This window comes from the organism of the source record quoted next, unplaced genomic scaffold, assembly GCF_019419815.1.
Source record: "Pyrus x bretschneideri cultivar Hongxiangsu unplaced genomic scaffold, Pyrus_bretschneideri_v1 Contig1, whole genome shotgun sequence".
Classification (NCBI taxonomy): Eukaryota; Viridiplantae; Streptophyta; class Magnoliopsida; order Rosales; family Rosaceae; genus Pyrus; species Pyrus x bretschneideri.
Genome location: NW_025999390.1, coordinates 8,559,201 through 8,577,403, shown reverse-complemented (window position 1 = coordinate 8,577,403; position 18,203 = coordinate 8,559,201). Strand labels below are relative to the sequence as shown.

The 18,203-nt window shown below is 37.1% G+C and overlaps 2 protein-coding genes across 2 annotated transcripts; one reads left to right on the top strand and one right to left on the bottom strand.

Annotated features, from left to right (window-relative positions):
- Positions 1 to 998: 998 nt before the first annotated feature.
- LOC125477994 (VQ motif-containing protein 31) lies at positions 999 to 1,700 on the bottom strand. Its single transcript, XM_048585781.1, has one exon. It carries the CDS (start codon positions 1,659 to 1,661, stop codon positions 999 to 1,001), a length of 663 nt encoding a protein of 220 aa, XP_048441738.1. The 5' UTR covers positions 1,662 to 1,700.
- Positions 1,701 to 10,429: 8,729 nt separating this feature from the next.
- LOC103967920 (cleft lip and palate transmembrane protein 1 homolog) lies at positions 10,430 to 17,611 on the top strand. The gene is made up of 12 exons (XM_009381248.3): positions 10,430 to 10,760; positions 11,248 to 11,394; positions 11,507 to 11,621; positions 11,716 to 11,810; positions 12,706 to 12,809; positions 13,103 to 13,140; positions 14,003 to 14,238; positions 14,935 to 15,028; positions 15,118 to 15,308; positions 15,620 to 15,839; positions 16,257 to 16,424; positions 17,162 to 17,611. Exons 1-12 carry the CDS (start codon positions 10,554 to 10,556, stop codon positions 17,329 to 17,331), a joined length of 1,785 nt encoding a protein of 594 aa, XP_009379523.1. The 5' UTR covers positions 10,430 to 10,553; the 3' UTR covers positions 17,332 to 17,611.
- The last annotated feature ends 592 nt before the right edge of the window (positions 17,612 to 18,203 follow it).

Genomic DNA, 18,203 nt, shown 5'->3' with positions numbered 1-18,203 from the left:
TGCCTTGATATGGTACATTTGGTTGTTGCCTGTGATGACGATAGAAGGAGCTTCCTGGCTGTCGTCGTGGGTGATGAATTTTTGGTTTTGGATCCTTGTTTGCTGGATATATAACTGATGACCTTTTTGCACTGGGAACTTGTTGAGATTTCAGATGATTTAATTTGTGCAGGTAAAGGTTTTGAATATGCAATGCTAATTCGTTCTATGGAGTTTGACTACAGTACAATGCTGCATTTTTTTATCATAAGTTTTTTTTTTTGTTGTCAGATTAATTTCGTAATTTTTTTTGATAATTATTGTCCAAAAGGAAATAATTAAGCGTACATAAGTATGGTTTGTTAAACACGCTGCGTGATTCAAAAAGGGGGTAATGGCTAGTGTTTTACAAAATGTCCCTCGAGGCGTGCCTAGGTGGCTTTGGAGGCGTGGTCGAGGCATGCCCTTGGGCGTTTTGAGGCGGTTGTAATCCTTGTTTAAAATTTTTGAAGGTTGGGCCTCAGCGTTCTGGATTTTTGTTTTTGTTTTTATTTTTATATATATATATATATATATATATATATTGTAATCAATTGCAACGGCAACGTCTTCACTAAAAAGACGATTGCGTAAAAGAATATTTTTCTTAAGACTTGGCCTGAAACAACATTGTTTTGGTCAAGTCTTTAACTTTTTTTAAATGACTTGGTCTAAAACGACGTCTTTCTGACTTAGTCTATTTTTTTTTTTTTATTACCCACAGCAGTTCCTAATTGTTTAGGTCCCCTAAAGCTGAGCCTCAAGCCTGAAGGCTTTTGTCTAGGCGGAGTAATCTATGAAATGTCTTGGTTTCGCTTTTTAAAACATTCGTAATGGACACTAGGATTAAGGGGGTTGAGCAAAAACAGACTATAATTGAGAAGGAACAGAATGCTAAAAGAGAACCAAAAACTGAGAATTAAATGACAAATAATTAAGTTGAAATTAAGCATATAAATATTATATAAGGAAACTAATTGTTATTCGTTTTGACTTGATTTGGGAGATGTTAAAGGGAACAAGGTAAGGAGTTCTAGTGGCCTGCCCCCTCTAGGTGATGGATGCATGTAAAATCTCCTCTCTTGGATGGCTTTCTCTTCTTCTTTTTCCTGTTCTTGTTCTTGATGATGAGCATTCATTACTGCTTGATGATGATGGTGGTGGTGGTGGTGGTGGTGATCCGACGATCCAGATGTCATCTTTAGCGTCGGTGATGACGACCCTAATAACAACAGTTTTTTTTCTTCAAGTTGTTCCTGCTGCAGAATGGACAGCTTTGAGAACATTGTACTTGGGCTGAGTACTGATGGGGACGGCGGTTTGGAATGGAAGGTGGTGGTTGTGGGTTTAACAATCTCGAGTTTGGGCCTCATCTTCGCACATTGCCTTCTCTCATGGAGTTTGCTTGTCGAAGAAGAAGCCGCCACCTTCCTAGTACTACTGTTATTAATCGTATTGTTGGTGGTGGTGTTCTTGTTCTTCCCTAGTACTTGTGGTGTAGCTGTTTCATGATGATGCTCCCCGCCGCTGCTGCTGCCGCCTGTTAAACGCTGCACTATTTCTCGGAAAGTGTTTGCGTCTGTTTGGACAAATGTGGTCGATGGACTGGTGGTGCTAGTTGTGCGTAATTCTGACGTGGCCATCGACGCCGATGGACTGGATTTGTGAGAAATTGACAATGTTGAACAAGTAGGAATAAAATTAGGGAGAGATTAAGGAGATGTACAGAAGTTAATGTATATAATTATTATATATAAGAAAGAAAGAAATTAGTTGAAGGAAGAGTGCTAAAAATGAAGGCATGGTGTGGCTGGCCTACACTCAGAACAGAAGCCAATTAAGGCAGTGAGGGAAGGAGGACAGGCAAGGCAAGGCAAACAAAACTATCTACCAGATTTGCTTAATTTGTTTTAACATTTTCCATTTTTGGAGGATTTTACCACTAATCACCCTGTCGTGTTGACTATTGACTTGGCTTTTTTTTTTTTTTTTCATAACCAATTGTTGACTAGTAAAAGAGCAAATGAGTCATGCTTGTTGGTTGGTTTCATTTCCATTTTTAGTCTAATTATTTATGAAAAATGGACACCGAAAAATTTACGTGATTCTACTGTACCTTTGTCCATGGAACAACAGTAGAAACTTCTTCCACAATATCAAATAACTGGTACAACAAGAGCTACCCTAGACTCGATGAACATAGGAGAGTACAAGAACAACAATCTCACACACTTAACAGCATGTTTGTTAATGCGTGATCGGAATGAAATAAGAAGTGAATTAACAAAAATCTAATTTAAATTAAAATTGTTTACTTAAATTATGTGGAATCAAACTAGGATGGAATTGATTTTATTTAAATTGTTTGCCAATTCACCTTACTCAAAATGGAAACAAATATGATTGCTAAATTGTCGTTATTATATATGGATGTTAATTAATTATTTTATATAATAACTATTTAGTCATTACTTTACATAGTAATTAATAGGGAAAAAAAATCCCATATTAAAATTGGGATAGGGAGAGCTTTAGAGCATATTCAAATGAAATGTCAAAAAGTCTACATCAGCAATTACGGTAAAAAGAGATATCACTAGTGTTTTCCAACCAAAATATCAATTCCTATGTAGCACGACATGGAAAGGCAGCATGTGAAGTTGCTGTCAAATTTGACAGCAGCTTCAAATCTATTTTTAGAAACTAATAAATGTTTTTAATAATTTTTGTACTTATCTTTGGTTTTAAAATACTAATTACAAACTTACAACTATAAAAAGTAAATAATGTAATAAATAATTGTGACGACCCGTCCCAAATTATAATATATTTTATTCTCGAGTGCGCTGAAATGACTATTTTGTCCTTGTGGGCCTTGTGACGTGGATGTATGTATATGGTCTTCAATCATTTTTCCATCGACATGAGTAAGTGGTATTCGACGTTACGAGAACGTGGATGCAAACTAGGGTCGAGTCGAGTACGTAATGGAGATGTTGTAAAAGAATAAAGGAATTGGGTTGGGTTTAATTGCATGAATCCAAAGCATGTAGCCCAATTAGGGCTTGAGGCCATTTTAATATGGCCAACCTGTGGCCACACACACACGCACACACGTGCAACCTGCATCCTCTCTCTCTTTCTCGAATTTTCTTCCCAGTCCGTATAACCGAGAGCATTCACCCTCAAACTAAACCAAAACTCTACGGATCGAACTTGGTGTTTCTAGATTCTTATTCTTCTCGAACCCTAGAACACGGTGATACCTTTTGTTAAGTGGTTTGACTTCGAAAACCCGTGCCGTGACTCCATAAGCTCCGGCGAGGGGTGTAATTTTCTCCGACGTGATCGTGAAGGTTTTAGCTAGTTTTGGGACTTAATAAGGTACTATTCTTGCTCCACTAGCAATTTGTAACAATTTTAGAGCAATTTTGACGTTGGGACACTCAGGTTTATCGAGTTGCAGATTTGGCTGGATTATCGAAGAATTTTCCGACCATATACTGTTGATTTTAGGACTCTAAATAGGTAAGAACATGTTCTACTCATTTAGAGCTTCATTTGGTAAAATTTTCATGAAAATTGGTTGAAAAACGAAGAAGATATTAAGGTTTAAGAATTTTCCAGTTTTCAACGACGCAAACGACGGTCGACGACAGAATCCGACGAACCACCGGAGAATACAGAGCATATTCCGTCAACTTTGACGGAATATTCTTAACGGCGTTAGGTATATTTAATGGAATATCCTATTATTTAACGGCATATTCCCTAACGGTGTTAGGGTTACCGTCAACATGCAGGCACGTGACCGCGCGTGGCCAGCGTGTATAGCCACACCTTAGCCGGTGCGTGAGGGTGCATGGGACGTTGAAAAATTATTCTATATGGGGATGCTCAGGGTGTTGAGTAGGCCACGATAGTATATTCAAACACCCAATTGAGCAACGTATGAGAAGTTATTTCATAGTGATGGTTATGTGCTTAAAAATAACATTAAAATAGTTGTTTCACATATAAGTGAGACGTTTTCATAGGACAAGTGCAGCCAGGCGAGACTTGGGGGTTACGACCCGGGTACATGTCACATCCCGGCCTGGACCCTCACCACATCCCGAGTTCGACTCTACCGTAGCACAATATTGTCTATTTTGGGCCCCGACCATGCTCTCATAATTTTGTTTTTGGGAACTCACACGAGAACTTCCCAGTGGGTCACCCATCCTAGGATTGCTCTCAAGCGAACTCGCTTAACTTCGGAGTTTCTACGGAACTCGAAGCCAGTGAGTTCCCAAAAGGCCTCGTGCTAGGTAGAGATAAGAATATACATATAAAGCTTACAGGATTCACTTCCCTGGGCGATGTGGGATGTTACAATCCACCCCCCTTAGGGGCTTAATATCTTTGTCGGCACACTTCCAACCAGGGATTGGTTCTGATACAAAATTGTCACATCCCGACTTGGGCCCCCACCACATCCCTGTTCGACTCCACTGTAGCACGATATTGTCCGCTTTGGGCCCCGACCACGCCTTCATGGTTTTGTTTCTGGGAACTCACACGAGAACTTCCCAGTGGGTCACCCATCCTGGGATTGCTTTTGCCCGAACTGGCTTAACTTCGGAGTTCCTACGGAACCCGAAGCCAGTGAGTTCCCAAAAAGCCTCATGCCAGTTAGAGATGAGAATATACATATAAGACTTACAAGATCCACTCCCCTGGGCGATGTGGGATGTTACAATACATACCAGTGAGTGGGCTTTTGGGTTACACACACACACACACACACACACACATACATATTTATGCCTTATGTTTCCCATAAACTGTTTAAATGGTTTTTACGTTTTAAATGCCATGTCGTATGCATTACATATTAGAATATGCTTTAATATAGTTGTGCATATTACTACTCAACATTGTGGATGCTCAGGTAAGCTTCAGGTGAGTATATGGTGATGGTTGTGATGGTAGTGTATATGATTATGATGAGTTGCTTTTAGCGATTTATATCCTGCACCCTGGTGTTAGTGCTTCGCCCAAGGGTAAGGCCTAGCCTTCACGTGATCATTCACCTCCCACACCATACGCGCACCTTGGATCCAAGGCAGGTGCCAGCCTGTCATACATACCACATTAGGTGGTTCCGACTCATAGGTGACTTGCGATACTTCACACAGCCTTCACATGATCGTAGCACTTGAGCGTACTTATTTACACCTAACCTGTCGTACAGACTACATAGGTGGTTCCGACTAGTGTGCAGGATTTGATTTGATTGTTGAGTTATAAATTCAATCGTACATGTCACGTTAGGTGACTCCGACTGATACGTCACTTTATATTAGTGCAATTCACCTGGCTTCCTTTTTCATGGTTGAGATGATTGTCATGGCATACACATGGTTTGGTTATTCTCGAGTATAGTTTTCATATATGTTTACAGTATTATTTTCTGGGAAACTTATACTGGTTTTATAGTGAGGGTTATTACATTTGAAAAGATAAATGGTTTTGAAAGTTTTGTTTTTACCCACTCACACTTTCTGTTTTACGCCCCTCCAGGTTCTAGATAGAAGTTCGTGTCAGTGGCTCTCGAGGACTTCACGGCGGTTTTGGCAGACATTCACCAGTGTAGGGTTTCTTTTATGATCTGTATAATTAGTAATTAAACTTCTGGACTGCATTCTGATACCTACGCTCTGGTTATGTGTGTCCTTTACTCTAAACATTTTCACTCGCACTGTTATGTTAGTATAGTGTAATTAATTAGCAAGTTTTTATTTATCCGTATTTTCATATCACGTTTACTTCCGCACATTGCACATGACTATGTCACCCTCACGTGATAGCCAACATGCCTCGATTGGGATCGGGACGTGTCATAATGGTTTAAATTTGACATATCAGTTAGAGAACAAAATTTAAAAATAAAAAAAAAAATCAATGTGCCACATAAGCCTTCAAATTTAAATTTTATGTTTAAAATTTGACATCTTCTTTGAAAATGATCTTATTCATCCAACGTGCATTGTGCATGATGCATTGACCAACAAAAATGCATGAACCAGCCCCACTTCATTCTCCAATGACGCCAATTCTTAATGAAGGAATTTCCACCGAGTTACTTTGAATTGTTCACGTGTTCCAAGCAGAAACCACTCTTTTATTATCATTCATGCTCCTTGATGAAAAAACAATTATTATAAATTCTAGCAACAGGAACACACGTAATGCGTTAAAATTAGTTTCGAAAAGAAATACCAAATATTGAATAGAGAAACAAATATTGGATAACACTTGCATCATTCATGGGGAAATGTACATATCTCACAATTTACGAATTATTTATTAACAGTATAAATTTCATATTTTGAACCTTTAAATCTTGTAATTTTCATTTAAAGATATTTTTTTAATATAAAAAAATCATTTAAATCAAAAATCATTTAACCATTAACATGTATAAAAATATTAGACGGTTGATGATGTTACTTAGCACTCACACTTCTAATCTGTTTCATACATTTGAATGTATAGACAATCTTCAATTCAAATGTTTATTTGAATTTGTTCAATAATAATTTAAAAAGTTTAACAGTCTTGATTATTAAATTTATAAGATGAGAATATAATACAACAAAAGGTGAGATACATGTGTTCTATGCGATTATCCAAAAATATTTATAACAAGGAGTCGCGGTTCACGGGGCCACCAGACAGGTTTTGGCGGGAGTTGTTGATCCCTCAATCGTCTCCCCATGTTGTTTTAAAGCGCCCAAACCCAAACCCTACCCTCAGACCAAGGAAGGAAGCAGAGATAAGAGATATGGCGACTCCGAGCTCAGCCAAGAAGTCGTACGAGAACGCCAAAGCAGAAGGGAGCCGTCGGTAACATGTTGAAGAAGAGAGGGCATTAGGCGGAGGCCCTCAAGTGGCCAACATCGACTGCCATCTTTCTGTCAAGTACTTGTGCCAAACGTATTTCCTCCCCGCCTGGCGCTTGTCAGTCTATCGGCGAGCTCTATCCTTGCCTCGAGGTTTTCCACACGCTCTTCTTTTTCAGGTATACATTTTGGCTTATGGCTTTTGGCTTTTCAGTTGCATTCAATCTTCACATATTTTCAGTTATTGAGTTGAGAATTTTGTGGTGGTTTGCGTGCTAAGAAATATGGGGAAACAGAAATGTTTTTAAGATCTTGTAGAGCAGCAAAGAGCGAGTACTCAACTAGGTCGAACCTGTCATAAAATGTTTTTAAGATCCGAGGATGGTCGTTACTATGTTCACATCAACGCTCAAATTTATTCTTCATGTTTAACTGCAAATTTATTACCATGAAATATAACTGTATTCTTCATATATAATTAAATTTGTTCCTGCCTTTATTGTGAATTTATTTTTTAGCTCTGTGAGTTTGCAAACATGAAGAAGATAATAGCAAGTGAACTTGATGACAAAGAAAGGGTCAGCGATTCATTTTGGTTAATGAAGAAACATACGAGAAGCTAAGAGAGTTCGAGAAAGCGCTTGAGTGGTACAGAATGAATTGGAGAGTACCGGTTAATTGGTGACTTGGAGGTACTGTTGGCATTTTCGATAACATTGTACAACACGCCTTGTGTTTTGTTCTTTTTAACAAAGAAATATCATAGGTAGGATTAACAAAAATGCTTTTATAATTTTCTTAATGTGAATTAACATGATTTGTACTCTTTTCCGTTTGGTAGATGCTTACGCTTACGCATAATCGCTATCCTCAGGGGCAAACATTAGCTAAAATTAATACAGGTAATGTTCTTGAGAGCACTAACAATCGGCAAGGAGCATTAGAGGCGTACAAAGAAAGCTGCAGGTATGGTTTTTCTAAAGAGTTACTGCATTCATGCTTGTGGTTGTGCATATTTGAAATTGTAAAATACAAGTTGGTGTCTTTCTTTTTTTTATCTGACCTTAGATGTTTATTGTATCAAAAGCTTGTATTTTACAATTTCAAATACGTACAACCACGAGCACGAATGCAGCAGCTCTTTAGAGAAAACATACCTACAACTTTCTTCGTATGCTTCTAACGTTCTTTGCCGATTGTCAGCGTTGTTTAGAACATTACCTGCATCAATTTTAGCTAATGTCTACCCTAAGAATTAGCGATTATGCATAAGCGTAAGCATCTACCAAACAAAAAATAGTACATATCATGTTACTTTACACTAAGAAATTATAAAAGCATTTTTGTTAATTCTACCTATGCTATTTCTTTGTAAAAAGAACAAAACACAAGGCGTGTTGTATAATGTTATCGAAAATACCAACGTACCTCCAAGTCATCAATTAACCGGTACTTTCCAACTCCTTGTGTACCAGTCACAGGCTTTCTCGAACTCTGTTAGGTTATCATACATTTCTCTAATAACCAGAATGAATCACTCAACTTTTCTTTGTCGTCAAGTTCACTTGCTATTATCTTCTCTAGTGAACAGCTTGATTCAGGCACAATGTCTCCTCTGTCAGATTTCGAACACCAATCCTCTGGCACATTTTCTTTTTGAAGCTCTTTATTTTTTTGCCGTTTCAATTTGTCAACTAGCAGCTTCACTCTCCCACATGGAGTTACTTTCATTAATGGTAACAAATACTTACATCTTATCGAAAATGAGTATTAACCGTTCGTATTTAGTTTCCTTGGAAGTTAGAACATAATTCCGCTTTAATTTATATGATTAAACGCATGCATCAAGGAATCTTCAACTTTATCAAATCTTATCATGTAGCTATGGTGCGTATTATCTAGACTGGTGATGTTGCTGCTGTAACCTGTTGTTGTGGGCACAATGGTCTCTCGACTTCCTTAATTTCCCACACTTCATCACATTCACTGTTTTACAGCGAAATGGTCTCTAGATTGGCGACGTTGCAGCCCGTGTTGCAGGGAGATTTGATAGCAGGCTACTGCAATTCAAGTTGGGCTGTTTCTTGCCATCTGTGAGAGCTCTCTCGGGTCATCATCTATGGCGTTCCTTTCTGCTGCTCCGAAAACGATTCTCTTCAAGTTAAGAAGAGAGGTAACATGTGCTTATTGAAACCTCCAGTTAAAGAAGTCACCATACTAGCCGACCTGAAGCTCCACAGTGACGTGTGGACGACAGAGCGAGCTGAGTTTTACCATCACATGATATTTAAATACTTGAGCCTTAAGAACATGCATTTTTTCTCTATATTTTCAACCAGTCTCTGCTCAATTGAAAACGGTGATCTCTATTCGGAATATGGACTAACAACGTACATGCAAGAACTAAAACGAAATTAAAATAGTGGAAGCGTTGCATGCACTCCACTTTAGGCCGAGCGAGGTGCTTGGCATGTGTTGGCCCAGGAAATCTTGTAACTAGCTCTGAGCAATTGTTACTTTATCTCCATGGATCAATTGAATAATGGAGTAGCCAGCAAGTGGTGTCTACGTATTTAATTCATTTAATGCTAAAGCGGTAAAATAGTTGAAATCTCAGGATTTTTGGGGCTCACTAAGAGGCTACATAAGAGGGATGAGTATCTTATATAAGCGATCAAACACACAAAAGTAAATTTACATCACACTGTTGTGGAGCATTTTTGCAATCCACGTCAAATGTATACAATTGATGCAACTCAATTTTTAAGATGAACCACTTAAACTTTGTGTTTCTTATTTATTTAACCTTTACCCGAGTTCCATTGAGGGTTGATTGTACTGGTCTTTTGACTTCCCAATTTTGAGTATTAACAAGAATACAAAAATTTGTGAATTAACATATTGTATATAGGAAATTTTTTTATAACTATAATCATAGGTTCAATCTAGAATTTCAGAATTTGATCCTAATTTTTGGTAGCAAACATATCAATATGATCAAAGCAAAATCTGTAGACAATGACATTTTAGAATGAACTCACCGGACACTACATAATTTACAAGTAAAATAAAATAAACAACTAAATAAAACACAAATTTATAACACTCACTCAAGAGAAGCAACAGTTAGATTTAGTAATTATAAACAAGTTAATTTAGAAGATGATGAGAGTGAAATTCATTAAAGTGTTAGAATGCCGTTTGATAATCTAGACATTAACATGGTTAAGCAAAATTTTGGTCAAAGTTTATAGAAGATATTGATAAACTGTTAGGATTACGTAAAATATCAAATGAAAAAATAATTTGAACAAAAGTATGGAACGTACTGTAGGAGGAGAAAAAGTATAACAATATTTAGAATTAAAAATTGAATATAACACAACACAAGAAAGTTTTGTAAACAGTATTCCGATCCAGTGAAAGTGATAATTCTTAAATTAAATTAAATTAAAAGAGCGGAGTGGAATTAGAGATTCGCCAAAGCACTATTTCCATTCCTACTTTTTCGATAGATCATCAAATAATAAACAACTACAAATATCTCTCTCACACTCCTTCACGCCTCTACTTCGATCTCACCGATCTCTCTCTCCCTCTCCGAAACCTAAACCTCCAACTGAGAAGGAGAAGAAGGAGAAGAAGAAGATGGCGCCGCCAGTGGCAGCGGCAGCGGATGGTCAAGTCCAAGGAGGACAGCAGCAAGGAAGAGGCGGAGGGTTTGGTCAGAGCATCACTGGAATCATACGGATGGCTGTGTTTTGGTACTTCGCTTCCAAATTCTTTTCTCCCAAGAAGGCTCCTTCTGACCCCTCTCAGCTCAGCTCCAATCTCTTCCAAAAGGCTGAACCCCTGGTCTGCATCTCTCTCTCCATCTCTCTTTGTATTTATTCTTCTAAAAAAAAGATCTCTCTTTGTTTTCACCCATCAATTTCAAGTTCTGGCTTTGTTTCCTCAAGAAATTTACAAATTGAAGTTAATATTCATTACTTGGTGGTTGTATCAGATACATATTTGTAGCAGCCACGAGATATGTGTGTGTGTGTGTCCGTGTCTGTGTATGGACGTTTGAAGTGGAAAGGAAATGAACACATACGTTATGATTGTAGAACCAAAGTGGATATACAGGGAAAGATATACACCGAATGAAAGTTTTAGTCTTGGTGATTGGTTATGGAAAAGAGAGCATTTTGGGTTTAAATCTTTGACAGTTAAAAGGGTTAAGTCAATACTGCGGCTAAGTGTTATTCTTTTCTGGAGTATGCCTGATTTTGCCTTAATACTATTGTTACTTTTCTTATTATTAGAATTAAATTTATTGTAATTTATGTATTCTCCTCAGGATATGTGGTTGTATATTTCCGAACGCGAGAAGTTCAATGAATTCGGCAGTGAACGTGAACTTGTGTGGCATGAAACTAATATCCCGTATGCTGTCTGGGGGCCAGAGAGTACCCGGACTCTGTCTACGAAGTACTATCCATCTGAGGTATTACTTTTAAACTTCTGTAAATTTGACACGGTCCATGTGTTTTCTCATGTACTAGTATTTGGTAGGCTGCCAAATTCAAAGGTATAAGTAGAAATATTTCTTCTTTCAGGCCTTAAAGCACAATGGAAGTCTCTATGCTCATGTTTTCTTTGCACGCTCTGGATACCCTCCAGACCCAACTGATCCGGAATATCAGCCTCTTGCTGCATTTGGAAAGACACACTGTAAGATTGTCTCCTAGAGTTCATTTGTTCATTTTCTTTTCAAATTCTTCCATCTCATCATGAATAAGTTAATTTCTCTTTTTGTTGCTGTCAGCTATTGTGACACACCTGCCAAAGTCGAAAGCTGATAAAAAGAGGAGTTTGCTGGGGGGCTCAAAAGATTCTGATGAGAAGGAACCACTTGTTGAGGTACGTTGTATTCTTTTCTATTTGCTATTTACAGAAATTGTTTGGATTACTGCTTGGTTCCAGTTGCTTCTCTTCTTGACCATTTTTTTATTTTTATTTTTTGCTCCCTCTAGTGCTATTGTTTGTTAGCAATAAAATTGTCTGTATCTCAAATAAAAAGAAACAAAAAGATTACTATTAATAAATGAAATTTGAATACTAGAATCTCTATCTATATGTTTGGTCTTTTTCTTGCGAGAAGAAACAGTAGTTTTATAAAGAATTACACCCTGAACAAGGGGTTGGGTGGGCTAGAAGAGTCCACCTGAAAGGGTTGAAAGTGATATTTGCTGGATTTTAATGGGAACTATGGATACGGATGTAGATATGGACTATTGAGTTCTAGACTTAATGGACCTACAAAGAGCTTCAACTGTTGGCTTTATATCATGGTTGGTTGCTAATTTAAAAGTTTTTTGGTATAGGTCACTGTCTGAGTCCTCTTTCTCACTTAAAAGTGGTTTTGAACTATGGAGATTGGAACATTGTGGACCCAGGGGGGTGGGGAGGAATATTTTTTAATAGTTCAAGGCTAGAAGGTTGGTGATATTCGATCAAGGGAGTCGGATACTGTGGCTGTTGGTGGGGTGATTGGGAGAATGAAGAATAGCCTAATTTGTATCTGAAATCTTACAATTACTTCAAGTTTGGTGTCGATTGGTCCTTGACCAAGTTCTTTGTATCTTTGTCTTGGTTTTCAATATATTTGTATTTAAAAAAGAAAAAAAAAGAAATAGAGAAGTTAGAACAGCAACTTCAAATTCTCATGATAAGAAACATGAGTTTCTGTCCTTTTTTTCTTCTTCTAAAGTGCTATGGTTATTTATCCTGATGAAATTTATCTTGGTTACTCTAGGTAGTTGATGATACTCAAGGTGATTCTGAAGATGATGGTCCTGTGGAGTGGGTATCATATTGGAAACCAAATATTACTATTAATTTGGTCGATGATTTTACACGGTAAGCTTTCTGAGTATGATGCAACTGTAAGGTTTTGCAAGTTCTTGACAGAATATCTTATTTAGAAGAACTTGCTTCCGAATTCGAAAGTTAAGATATTGTAGGCTAATTTCAATGGTATTTCATTTTGCCAAGTTCCCAAAATAAACTATTTATAAAATTGCAATTGGTGTATTATATTTTAAAGAGAAAATGTGCTTATTTCATATTGCTAGCATTTCTTTCTCCCACGTACAAGCATATTTTTCTCAAATGAATTTTCCATTTTTTTGACTTTATTTTTTCCTCTGCAGGTACCCTCATAATGCTGTTCCACCTAATGTTGCCCCTTGTATCCTTCTAATTTGCCATACTGTCTTTCATAGCCATACTTTATGGTCTTTTATGAAATTTGTTTGGTGAAATATCTGTATTGGAATGTTTGTTAATGCAACAGTTCGTTGCATTACATGTTTCTGTGGCGTATACTAATTTGACTGTGAAGTACGTTGTGTTTGTCTATGTGCATGTAAGTATACTCACCAACAAATATTGGCATATTGTAGAATCTAGTGCTGTACACTTTCCCCTATTAATTTGGTTGCTGGTGATGGGGATCGATTGGACTACACCATATCATTGAAATTTCTGCATGATTGGTTTCATGATAACACATTTTAGTTCTGGACATTGGCTGAATAATATGTTTCCCTTATTCATTGTGTCTAACTACATGCTACAACAAAGTTATGCCTGGTGGTTAACAGATACCAGTTAAAAACATCTTAGTTTTCTGCCACTGCACAAAAACTAGACACGTACCAACATTATAATTTTCTTCTGTTTTTTTATTCATTCATTTCTGTTTTTGGTTTGCTTTCTGAGTTTCATGTTTTTATGACAAATTACAGCTCCCAATATATATTAAATCCCTGCAGGGGGATGAGGGTTTTAGATGTGAAATAAAAATTGTATTCTTGGTGGTTGTATGCATAGGTATGGTGCTTTTCAGTATGGAAAAAAATAATTTGGAATTTGTGTTTTTATTGTTAACATCGTCGATTGAAAATATGTGATCTTCATAAGTTCTTTGATTTATGTTTGTCACCTTTGTCTTTTGGTTGTAGCAAGCATTAACTTGACTAAAATGTGGGGTGTCTGAGGTAAAATATCCTAAGACTGGAGCTTTGGTTTTCTTAACTTTAGATTGGCAGACTTGAATGTTGAGCCTAGTTCAGGGGACTACTTTCCAACCATTTTCTTCAATGAATTTTGGTTACTTCGAGATAAGTTGATACCAATTAATGAGACGGTGAAAGAATTACCTCTAAATCTGGAGATAGGTCCCATAAGCATGACCAAATGGCAACTATTCCTGCAGATTGATCAGTCTTTCCAGATTCACCGTAGTTATGGAAGCATGCTCGAGGGTGAGGCTGATGAACTGAAGGTATTGCTTATTTTTGTTACTGTAGGAGATTTCTGGCATTTGCCTTTAATAAACTCAGTTATCAGATTTTGATATACTTCCTACAGTGCTTGAAAAATGGTAAATCAGATTATTGTTTTGGTCGATAAAAAAATTGGGGAGTTCAAAAAACAAACAAAAGATATGCAATGTATTGTAATATAAGCATTGTATGTGTCTTCATCCTCTTTCCTATGCACTGATGTGGAATTCTGGGTTTCATATGGATCTTAGTGATGAGGAAACTGGGGGAGTTTCCTTTCTTTTTTTTTTTTTTTTTTTTAATCACAATTAGTGTTAAACTGCATCCTTCTAGGCAATCTTGGAAGAACTGGAAGTTGGATTTTTCAGGGGCATTTCTTGTAAATCTTACTTATGAAGGTTCTTTGCTAATGGGAGGGTGCTGAGAGTGAAGATAATTTGTTTCTGCACTGCCTTGGCTGTTTTGTGCTTCTGGTTTAGGCGGTTTTGGTAGCCAAATTTGAGCTGGGTTGTTCCAGGATTGTGTGGCTTTGTAATGCAAGATGCATAAGTTATTTTGGAGGGAGGGGTGTGGTTCTGGGGATATGTGCTGTAGTGTTATTGTTTTTCATGAATCTTGCTGCTTGAGGACGAATTTGTGATATTTATTGGTTTTCTTGTTTTTTCAAATGCTAATTGATTTATTATGCATTCCAGAGAGTATTCTTGGAAGGAAACCCCTACCTCCTTGTAATCACAATGGTTGTTTCTTTACTTCATTCAGTGTTTGACTTCTTGGCATTCAAGAATGGTAAGTATAGTTCTTTTTTGTCTTTGCTTGCTTAAAAACATATTGAGGATATGTCATGGATTTTTAGTCTAATTTTTCTTTCTCTGCAGATATTCAATTCTGGAACAAAAATAAATCTATGGAAGGACTATCTGCAAAGTCTGTTATTGTGAGCTTCATATGTCAGCTCATTGTCTTCCTCTATCTACTTGATAATGATACTTCATGGATGATACTTGCAAGTTCTGGAATTGGCTGCTGCATTGAGTTTTGGAAAATTGGGAAGGCGATGCACATAGAGGTATCGGATTAAATTTGCATAATGTCACAGAAGTGATTAGGCTAAATAAATCACCTCACTTTGTTTTTTGTATTGTTTCTCCTCATTTTTTGACATTCTAGCTACTCTTTTGGAGTTATGCTCATGAGTTTGGAATGTGCGTGTAGAACGTTTGTTTGCATCTTTTAAATTTATTCCTGCAAAAGATCAGGAATCCTCTATACGTTTGAAACTCTGCAGATTTGAAACTCAGTGACATAACAAAGCTATTTTAAATAATGATCCTGATCTCTGGCTTATAAGCTTAATATTAGTGTCTTTTCCATCTCCAGATTGATAGAACCGGGAGGATACCTAAGTTGAGGTTCCGAGACCGTGAGTCATATGCAGGGAATAGGACAAAAGAATATGATGATATGGCAATGAAGTATTTGTCATATGTGCTCTTCTTCCTTGTTGCATGCTCTGCTATTTACTCGCTTAAGTATGAGCGTCACAAGAGCTGGTATTCTTGGATTCTGTCTTCACTCACAAGCTGTGTCTACATGTTTGGTAAGTTCTTGGTTCCCCCCCATTGTTTTTATATGCTAATATTTCTCATTACTGTAGTCGAAAATTGCACAACTTGGTCATCAGTTTAAACCATTTCAGTACTCTGTATGATTGTATCAAAGACGGTATGAGGGACCTCATATTGAGGCTGCACTAATCACTATAATTTATAACTGTATTTCAGGATAGCTTTATATTTTTCACTCTCCAGTGAGAATTAAGTTAGTACTACCATTTTCATTAACTTTGGTAACCCTGGTTTAATTGACTTTGAAAAGAGTCTGCACTTCATAATAATGAGTTGACGACGTAAATGTCAATCTTCCTATATTGCATATATTGGTCGTTAGTCTTATTTGTGGTTAAAAATTGATGATTGCTGGTGTCACACTTGTTTTTAATACATTGTCACTGCAGGTTTTATTATGATGTGCCCTCAATTGTTCATTAACTATAAGCTGAAGTCAGTGGCTCATATGCCATGGAGGCAGATGACATACAAGTTCCTCAACACCATCATTGATGATCTATTTGCCTTCGTCATAAAAATGCCAATGCTACATCGCCTTTCGGTCTTCCGTGATGGTGAGTTGTGGTTTATTTTCTGCAGTAGTCATATACCATAAAATCTGTGCTCTTTTTTGGTCCATAACCTGTGTTTGCGATTACATTGTTACCTTGTTGAAATTTGAGTGAGCTAGTAAACATTGGTGGCAGAATCCTGTTTAGGTTACCATCATGTTGATATGTCAAACAGTGTGACGTAGCTCATAAAAAATAGTTCATCCTTAAAAGCTCTGTGTGGGACTGAAAACCCAAACAACCCGTAATCTTCTTGTTTGGGAAGCAGTGTGCAGATGCTTAGTTATGATATTTGAAATGCTGTTAAGATTAATCTTTGGAGGGTAAACTGTCAGTGATTTGCATTTGTGTTCTGGATTCTCCTTTTGTAAAACACTGCTACTAAGCTAGAAATTTGTGTCTGGCTTTTTCTTTCTCAAGTTCGAGTGCCGGGAACACAGCGCGGTAATACCCACTGTAATAATAAAATTAGTTGGACACTTGAAAAAAAAAAAAAGTTTTCCACTTGGTGATACACTTGGTGGACTGGGCTGTATTCCTGGCACACTGAAAAATTTCTACTCAAGTTCGCCCATTCTTGCGCCTAGGTTAGCGTGTTACATTTAAGCGACTCTCTTATTCTGAATGCTTATTTGAAAGTAGTACGAGAGTAGCTGATTCTTTGTTTGTTTGAATGCTGGTTGGACTTTGGTTCGTATATTTATCTCCCCGTTTTACTGATTTTCATTCTTGGCTGGCAGATGTCATATTTCTGATATACGTATACCAGAGATGGGTCTACCCAGTGGACAAGAAGCGTGTCAATGAATTTGGTTTCAGTGGTGACGATGAGGTCACGGGTGGTGCAGAGGTCACGGATGGTGCAGATGTCACTGCTGTTAAGGAAGAAGAAGAGAAGAAAACCAAATAAGCTGTGATGTTTTATAGATGATTTCGGTTTTGTACAACGAATTGTAACTCAATTAGGGTAAACATTATTCTCTAAATCTTGTTTTCTCCTTTTGGGTTTACGTATTTAAGTTAGGTCTTGTTTTAGTAAAGGTTTGGTTGCAGGCCTTGGCCGGTAGGGTAAGCTGTTCCGAGTAGGTGATCATATTTTGGTCTGGTTGGAGGGAGTGTTCTAACTTGGTCCTTTGTTTGAGCATGTTCACTTTTCTGTCCCATTGATAATGCCACATTTTGAAATTTCATTTTTTTCTGTAATATTTTTCTTACTGGCTCTGCATAGAGTAGTGGAGCATGAAATATTTCATCAATTTGGCGACATGACTATTAGGTTGATAGGCAAGTTGAATTATTCGATTTTAATTGTACTTTTCGCCGTTTAGTACATTAGTCTAGTGGTATTCTTCTTAATTTGTAAGTGAAAGGTTTTAGGTTCCATTCTCATTGAAGGTGAATTTGAACCACATTATTGATAGCTCTATGTGAGGCTAAGCTCACCTTCTTCTCGATAATATTGTTTGTTAAAAAAAAAAAAAAATTGTACTTTTCAAATCCTTTAGGGTTGCTTATTTTTATGCCATCTTCAACCAAGGGTTAGTCAGATGGCTTGTTTTAGCCCTCTGGTCCTCTAAGATATTAATATTTTAATGAACAGTACAATGTCATATTTGTCTCCATCTCCAACCAAGGGCCAAAGCACCATAGGGTTTGTTTTAGCCTTGTCACAAAAAACTATCTTCAACTGAGGGTTATAGGGCTAAACATAATTTATTATTGAAAAAATATTGAAGGAAATTTTTGAAAATTTGAAAGAAATATTGCAGATGAAGGAAATAT

Coding starts and splice junctions, on each gene's coding strand:
- LOC103967920 (XM_009381248.3), top strand. CDS start 10,554: ATGGCGCCGCCAGTGGCAGCGGCAGCGGATGGTCAAGTCCAAGGAGGA. Junction 11,811..12,705: donor AGAAGGAACCACTTGTTGAG/GTACGTTGTATT, acceptor TGGTTACTCTAG/GTAGTTGATGATACTCAAGG. Junction 15,309..15,619: donor GGAAGGCGATGCACATAGAG/GTATCGGATTAA, acceptor TTCCATCTCCAG/ATTGATAGAACCGGGAGGAT.
- LOC125477994 (XM_048585781.1), bottom strand. CDS start 1,661: ATGGCCACGTCAGAATTACGCACAACTAGCACCACCAGTCCATCGACC.